Source organism: Eurypyga helias, unplaced genomic scaffold, assembly GCF_000690775.1.
Source record: "Eurypyga helias isolate BGI_N326 unplaced genomic scaffold, ASM69077v1 scaffold7967, whole genome shotgun sequence".
NCBI classification, from domain to species: domain Eukaryota; kingdom Metazoa; phylum Chordata; class Aves; order Eurypygiformes; family Eurypygidae; genus Eurypyga; species Eurypyga helias.
This window is the reverse complement of record NW_010261046.1, coordinates 1-8,694: the sequence shown is the minus strand read 5'-3', so window position 1 is coordinate 8,694 and position 8,694 is coordinate 1. Positions and strand designations below refer to the sequence as shown.

Here is an 8,694-nt window from a genome sequence, read left to right as displayed (position 1 = left end):
AAAAATATCTAGCATAAAATTCAGCGCTGGGGCAAAAGGCAGCGGAGAGATCTCATTCGTGAAGAGGCATTCCCCACCCCAGTAATTTTGATTACTTTTGAGTAAAGGGAGCCAGTAGACTTAGCTTTAGGAGAGGAAGAGAGGACATTATTTTGGCCCTACAGCAATGAAACATGAGCAAAGCTACACTCTGAGTACAGGTTAAACTTGGCTACCCTTGACTTGGGTAATAAATACAGAAATTCCATCCATTTCCACAAAATAACTTTATTAGATACATGAATACAAAAGATTTACAAATATATTAGTGTTTTCAATGCTAGAGTATAACCAGTAATCTATATTTAAAGTCACACACAGAGATTAGTAACTCTGTCTCCAAAATACTGCATAAAAATACTCGGGTTACTACTGTGAAACTGACCTAGCAGTTTCTTTCGCTCTTTGTCAGTGAGCTTTGAATCTTCATCAATAGCTTTCAACAGAGATAACAGCTCATCTTTTGTGGTCTTCTCTGTATTGGAGCGATACTCTCTTTCATCAAGTGTTTGGCAAAAGGTATAGCCTAAAAGGCAACAGGAGACATTGATAGTCAACACCACAGCCAACCACCGTGGAGACTGTACAGACTCATCCTCCTTAAGAGTCAAATTAGTCATTGTTACAGCAACTCTTTTTGCATCATCTCAGGCCCTTCTCTTCCTTGTCTGGGTCAAGGACAAGAATAAAGAGTTCAGTTTAAGCTGTTACCTGGTATCTTACTAGGGTCTTGGCCTTTCTGCAAAGCCACCAGTTTATTGCTGACCATCTTATGCAGCGTCCCTGGGATCTTGAACAGAAAGAGAAGACCATCAAACAGCAGCTTAGAAAAAGGCAATTCTGTGTAAGTACACAAGGTAACAAAACCAGTGTCATTTTCTAGCACTTACCTTTAACACATCTTTTTGGTGATCTACAAGGAACAAGATCAGGAGGTCAGTTTTCCCTCTGGACAAGGTTTTATTGTTGATAATAGCTTTAGAAAATGTTCTTTTCACAACCATCCTGTTGTCACTCTAAAGGATAATGTGAAATAATGATCAGAAGATGATAATTAGTGTTCCCCTTTAAGGGCATTGCCTTTGTTCTTCTGGAGTCCTTGCTTCTCCTGTAGTCACATATTTCAGCTACAAATGTGTTTCTGACAGTATCTGGGACCTCTAGATTTCCGTAAGTATAAAGCAACATGTAAGAGTTCGGTAGGCACACTTACCTCCTCCTGCAGCTTGAGCTCAGAAGTATGTGCTGCCACAGCCATGAAGTACAGTAGCCTCCTGAACTCCTCCCTGACTTGGCTGTCTAGAAGTTTCAAATAGAGCTGAACAGCTTCTAAAGATTGCTCCATCTTCCCATTCACTGGGGAGAGATAAACAGGGCAATAGATACCTTTGTTTAAATAAAGGTTACAATAAAGCACCTAAACTAACCACTGAAGAGAAGTTTATCTCCCTAAACAAAACTGGTCCAAGCAATTCATTCTCCCAAGTTTCTCACAGGCTGAGGAGAGCTGTTTGCATATAAGCGGAGCCCAGCCCCCACCCAGGCTTTCAGGCTGACATTTAGGAAAGCTCCCTTTCAGTTAAGCTCAATTACAGTTCAACCATCTGGAATGGACTGTGAAATACTGAAAAAGGAAAATGGTTCTGTTTAGAAAACTAATGACCTCTTGTGGATCTACCAAGAAATGAGGAGTATGTCCTAGGTAAGCGGGCTAGCTTGATGAATTAGTTACAAGCCATCCTGTAGAGAGTCTGCTTACTAGGCAGAACACCCTTTTTAGACCTGTGAATGATTTAAATGAAGTAGGTCGTACTAGTATCCTCCCTTTATCATGTAGGGAGAAGCAAATGCAAAAAATATTCCCACCAACATGGAACAACAATAATCAAGGCAGAGAAGGATGAACAATAAGGAGAGTAGGGATGAGATGTTACTTGATAACTGAGACAACAAAAGGTTTCTGAAATACTGACTAAACATAAAATTTAAGAAATGCACATGTTGCACACAGGAGGAAACTTGTGAATGGAATACAAAGAATCCACACAGCTTTAAATTTAGGTCTTGTGGCCTAAGTAGTTAATATTAGGAAACATTTCTACTTAAATTCCAATGGACATTTAATTTCCATGGATACCAATTACTACCAGATTAGAGCACTCCAGTTTCACAGCCATTCTGCACAGAACTGAACACAGACTGGAGAACTGCACATAGTCAGGATCACAGTTTCTCTTTATTCCAAAGCAGTCTTCATGACTAGAAATTAAAAAAACCCAACTTGCAGAAGTCAACCTTTAAGCTTGGCTGCTGTAGTAAATATCCAGTCTGTCAGTACCATATCTCACATAAGCTTAGGAATACAGCTTTATATTTTACTTACCTAGTAGTTCTGCGATTCCTGAATGAATTTCAGATGCATGGCTTAACAGCGGGTCCTTTTTTTGGCCGTAGTATCTACCGATATTTTCAAACAGCAGTAGTTTCCAGGTATCTGCTTTATCTGGTTGATCAGGCAAGTTCCTGCTAATATCTACCACCATATGATCTGGAAGATATTCCAAGCAATCTATTGCTGCCGAGAGCCATTCATCTGTCCTAAAAGACAGAGTGGTTTAACTTCTTAGCATTACTTACTGATGCCTTTCAGAGCTGGTTGCATTGTTTTTCACAGCAAAGTGGTTTCTCACTGCACGGGAGTACTTAAATACATGACACTTCAACATCAGAAACTGGCACACACTCCTGACACTCAAGGTAGATCACAGCCATATACCTCTTTGTTATGTATTTAATCAAGATGAAGAATTAGTAACCCACACAGGTAAACAGTCACGAGCAGTTAAACCTAAAGTTAATCATGTCCTTTATTGTTAGACAAGGACATAATTATTGCTGAATAAACAGAAACCTGAACCTTGATCTGATTCAGATTGGTGCAAGTTTTTCAGACTATGCTTTTAACAGTTTCAGGCTCAGTGTTCTTGACTTTTTTTAACATAGTAGGAGAAACTAAACTACTCCCTTGCAAATAATATAAAGGAAAGAAAAATTCCAAATGATAGCTCTGTTCTTCCCTCCATGCAGCAAACAATTTTCCCTCTGAACGCTATTACCACACTCAAAAACTCTTCCAGTGTTCAGCACAAGTTGTCTCAGCTACTGGTATCTACCAACTAAGCCAGCCAAGTGTCACAGAGAGAAAAGTGCCCACTCACATCTGTTCTGCAGTACTGGAGACTACTACATTTCTACCCAAAGATCAGCCATGCTTCACATTCCTATGAAAGCAGGAAGTTTTTAAAGCCTGTGGAGGTGAACCATGAATACTCACTGTGAGTCACTGAAAGCCTTGAGAATCTCTCTGTCCAGGTAGTTACTTGTGATGACATAGCCAGTTCCCTTGCTTGGCTGTGGAAGCTGAGGTCTGATCTCTTGGTGCTTAAGTAAAGACTCAAGGAGAGGAAGGTCTATGAGCTGCAGCAGACGAGCAATTGTTTGTTCTTGCCATACTTCGTTAATAACTGGGAAGGGTGAAACACACAAAGCACACAGATTCAACACGTGCAAAACAAGATTAGGAAAAAGACAACTCCCCTTCTCCCAGCAGACCTAATTTAACAGATTAATTTTACCAAAAATAAAGATTTACAGAGGCAGAGAGTGTGGCCCGTACCAGCTTTAAGTGCATTTTATCACCGCAAAAGGAAAGAATTAGCCATTTGTTTAGTTCAGTACAAGTGTCTGGAGAACTGCTTTTTGGGTAAGTCTGAAGTGCCTTACATTCTTTGTGCTCCAATTTACAAACCGCCTTTGTTCTAGATAAGGGATTAAAAAAAGCGCGTAACAGTGACACTATCCTTGTCACAGCTTCCACAGTTATGGTCTGGCTCAAGTTTTAAGAGTTTCTAGAATGCATTTGCATTTTTAGCCAAAGGAAAAAACACATTAGGTCATAGTTTAGTCTGAGCAAGAAGACATGAATCGTGAGGAACAGTTCCACGCCATACTGAAGGAGCGCCGCACACTGCAGACAGTTTGGAAGCCAGGGATAAGGTTTAGCTAACAGCAGGCTGCTGGCCATGATTAAATTACGCACGGAAGTAATGCAGATAATTGAATATTATGAAGGGCATTCCTAATGCAAGTCAAGCTCTACACAATGGTGTATTCTTCCCCACAGTATTCAACTCTGATTTATTTCAGCTAGAAATAAAGGGTCCTCTGTGATGAATTTTTCAAGGCCAGGCTGGATGAGGCTTGGAGCAACCTGGTCTAGTGGAAGGTGTCCCTGCCCATGGCAGGGGGGTTGGAACTGGATGGTCTTTAAGGTCCCTTCCAACCCAAACCAGCCTGTGAAATAAAAAGGTAAAAAGCAAGCCTGCAGCACATGTCATTTGCCTTTGTTACGACATGGTGTTCAAAACAAAATACTACAAGAGTCAGTTTACTCCCTTCCCAGTCTGACAGGCATAAGCCTTCCCAGTCCTGCCATTAGCTTCCTTCTCCCACAAGACAATGTTATTTGGCTTACCTCGACGGGACAAACTATCAGAGATGTTTACTTGAGCAGTATTTGCAGGCTTTAAACTCAGGTTTTCCCAGAGATCCTCCAAGCTTTCCAGTTTGACAGGAGTAGAGTGAAAGGACATGCTCTTCTCATGTCTGAGATTAAGAACCAGTTTATATAGATATTTATATCCATATATATGGACAACCAAACATATCATGGACAGGTATCCATGTAGATCTGCTACATGATTAAAAACCTGTTTTCTTTATATAAATATTCACATCATCTTCCTCTCCCTCTCCAGACACTTTCTCTGTCCAAGTCGCCCAGGAGAATGTGGGATACCAAAAAGAATTAATTGCATGCAACAACAAGTGCATAGTTCCTCTTGGAACTTGGAACAGCCGGCATCAGCAAGCTACCTCAATTACCACAGAGAAAATCTATGAGGAGGAAATAGTTAAGGAGGGGAAGTTATTTAAAAAAAGCCACCAAAACAAAAACCCAACCACCCACACCCAAACAAAATTCCCTCCTCCAAACCTCCTGAGTTGAAAGGCATTATTCCTGATGGTGAAGCGAGGAGAAAAACTAAAAGCTGGTCTTGAAAAAAAACTAGGTGGTTAATCCGTAGCAACACCATTCCTGAAGTTAGGCAGGTTGCTCACAGCCTCCACAAACCTGTCACCCATTTCTGTGTTAGCTGGTGTTTCTCATAACTGCTTCCACGTGCTATTGAGCAGATAGCATAACAGCTCCAGCCAAAAAATTACTATTCCTCCAAGCATACTTGTTTAATTTCAACTTCTATAGCTTCTTTGTTCTAGGGCACTGCCAAATGCCCACTATCTTTGCTATGGATGTGACAAGCTGTATGTATCAATAGATTGTTCTTTCCACTAAACAAGGAAAAGCAACCCAAGGGATCTGTGCCACACCCAAAAGAAAAACACCTTCATTCTACACTAACAGAACATAAATAGCCTTATTTCACAACTGTTTATCCAATATAGTCTAAGTCTCGCTTTAACAACCCTTGCGATTAATATATTTTTAAATATCACATTTGAGTGGTTTGTATTCTACCCTTTCCAAATAAAGGCTTGGGACAGTTTGCTTTAGCACAGAACAAGAGCTTGTCAGAGGGGGAGGAGGGAAGGAAGACGTGGGAGAAGCAGGCCTAAGGAACTACCCAATTTTAATCTCTACTTCTAGAATTTTCTGATCGGGGGGGGGTTGATGCACTGAAGTTCACATTTGCTACTCTCATAAACACAATCACATAAGGCATTTTCTTTTTAGGTCCACACTTTACACAGTTTTCAAAAGTGAGTGTTACTAAAACCACTGCAATAACTACATGAACGTAGTCTGTCGTAACAATACGTTGGAGTATGTTCAGAGATGAACACTTGACCAAAACTGCTTAAGGGAAGTTATTTGGCAAAGTGTCATTTACACAGCAGTGTGTTCTGCTTTGTGATGGCTTAGTCAGTACCAGGGTTTTCTTTGCCCATTCCTAAAGAGACGGGGAAACAAAACCTGACAATCACACTTCTCTGCTTCTATGATGGCACGCAATAGCGTAACAGCATAACAGCCTAACCCCTAGCCTAGGGACAAGTCACACACACACACAAAGAAACAGCTGGAAACATTTCAAAAAGCTCAATTCGAAGTGTAGTGAAGCTAAGACAACAAAATAACAAAGCAATTTTTATCTGGTTTTTTTCCTTAAAAAGTGGATGGATTACTGGCTTTTGCCAGAGCTAGGTGCAGTGTGACCTAAGACCGTTCTGTTACATTAGCCTGATGCAGCTGAATTCCAGTTCGTTATATTGGTTTAGAGCCCAACAGACCAGTATCTGTAAGGCACTTCATGTCTATCCTGCTACCCACCTCCCCCAAGGTGATGAGGTAACAGACACAGAAAACCAGTAACTACACAGGCTAAATGATTTACTGACTTCAAACTGCTGTTTCCTACCTCATCTGCAATCCACAAATCTCTGCATAGGTTCCCCCCAGGTCCTGTAATTGTCCAACTGTTTTCCCTTCTCTCCCCCAGAACACATAACATTTTCCTGTTGTAAAAGGCTTCTTATTGTCACGTTCCACATACTAACCTTTGTGGTGTACACTGCTGGAAATCTTTATCAAGGTCCATTTGGTTTGAGGCATTTGTGAATCTGTAGAGGCTACTGCTACTGTCCTCAAACACAGATCGTTTGTCTTTTCCAAAGACCCTAGTTGAAACAGCCTCAAATACTTTGTAATCCATCAGCGCTTGACATACGCGCACTATTTTAGCACGAGAAATATCAACCTCCCCGAAATACTTGTTCTGTAGAAGGTGGGCAAAGACAACGTCCACCGCATCTGAACCGATAAAACAGTCGTGGTAGCACTTCAAGTTCTGGCGACGCTTTTTCACTTCCACTTGAGTTTGAAGCGTGTTGATAATGCTGCTCCAGACATACGTTGCTCCAAATGGTTTCTGCATCAAGCTAAAGCCTAAGAAGAGGGAAAGCACAAAGATGGAATTCATGCTGCAATTAGAGGAGAACTGCACCTCCCCTGGCTACCAACTTTCACGAATCTCGTCAAGACTTGAGATGTCCCATTTGGCTTGGGCTGGTCACATATTAGCATTTTGCTGCTGCCTTAGCCAGTCTGCCTGCACTGTCCCGGTGCTTCTCTCTGGCGGTTGCTCCCCTTACAGCAGCCTGAAGCTCTGCAACCTGCAGCTTCCAGCTTTTTCAACCTGTCCCTTTGAAACTATCCTTTTGCCTGCTCCTCCATCACCTAATGGTTACGCTTGCAGAACCTTCTCCTTCACTCACGTTCTCACAACCAAAAGCTAGCTGTATGTAACTCCCCAGCTCCTCTAGAACACTGACAACACTGCACAGCTGGGCAGGGGAAGGGGGAAGCCGGGATGAAGAATCACTCAGAGCCTTGTTTCCTACAGGACTGTGCATACACACAAGCTATCTACTATCAGTGCTTGGCATATCACTAACAACATCAAGGATTCTCTTGAGACACCACTCACTCACACTCAGCCCACAGAACAGCCTTCTACCACCACAACTCCAGCTGAGATTAAAGCTCTGTGTACTCAGTGTCATTTCCTTGAGCCAACCGGTCTTCCCTCCCCCAGTAAAACCACTAAAACTATTACTCATTCACCAACCTGATTAAGAATAGCATGCAAGCAGCTGTTTGACCAGAGGCTAGACTCGGCCTCCACAAGGCCTTAAAAACACAGCATTTATTTATAGGGTTTGCAGGTGGCACCTCACTGGGAAGGGTTGGAGCCACCAGAGAGGCTAGAATCAGAACGCATGTTTCTCAGTAAATCAGATGAATAATTTATTAAAACAGAAAGCAGAAGAAGAGGAAAGAAATCAAGAGCTGAAGGACAAAACACAGAATGAAGAGTTGGCAGCAATCCTGCAAAAAGCCATCTGGGGTTATGACAGACCTCAAACCAAATGAATTAACAGAGTGATGCAGTGTTTAAAAAAAAATAAAATATTAAAACAAAAAACCCATGCAACTCATTCTGAAACATATTACCATGAAGGTTTTCCAGAGAGATGCTGGAAGTATTTTTTCTGTTCAGTCTGAAGTGGCATTAGGGAACTGTATTCCAATTTTAGGCACCAGAATTTCCAGCTGATCTACATCTACTAAGAGCCTGGAAATTAGCAAGTTGGCAGGTGAAGTGGGGGACAGGGGAAAGTTAAGGAGGGCTGTAAAGATTGTAAAAACCCCAAAAGAGCAGGGAACGCAATAGCATCTGAACGCACCAATATGGTTATAGAGGACAGCAATGGTTATCTTCAGAGCCATTATCAGACACGTGCCCCCTGAAAAGATTGGTATCAGGGGAAAAAACCCTTTTGAATGCAAGGCACTGAACCAGACCCGGTGGAAAGCTTCCAGAACCTCCAGTTCCCAAAGCTTTAGAAGTCCACAACAGGCAAAGCACACGCTTGCTGATACTTCAACCTGCTGACACCTTCCCGTAGGCAGAACAAACAAAACACAGAGTTTCCTGCCAACCCGACGTGTTGACAGCTGACCGGCCTGTTCAGAAGAAGAAAACCCCCAGAAAACCCCCCAAGCCCAGCACC

At 41.9% G+C, this 8,694-nt stretch overlaps 1 protein-coding gene across 1 annotated transcript; it reads right to left on the bottom strand.

Annotated features, from left to right (window-relative positions):
- Positions 1–236: 236 nt before the first annotated feature.
- Positions 237–7,066, bottom strand: DEPDC7 (DEP domain containing 7; the record flags this gene model as incomplete). The annotated part of the gene is made up of 8 exons (XM_010155220.1): positions 237–565; positions 751–829; positions 930–1,055; positions 1,253–1,395; positions 2,423–2,637; positions 3,374–3,563; positions 4,574–4,704; positions 6,679–7,066. Coding segments are annotated over 8 exons (1,487 nt in total), but the record flags the coding sequence as incomplete, so codon positions are not given.
- Between the last annotated feature and the right edge of the window lie 1,628 nt (positions 7,067–8,694).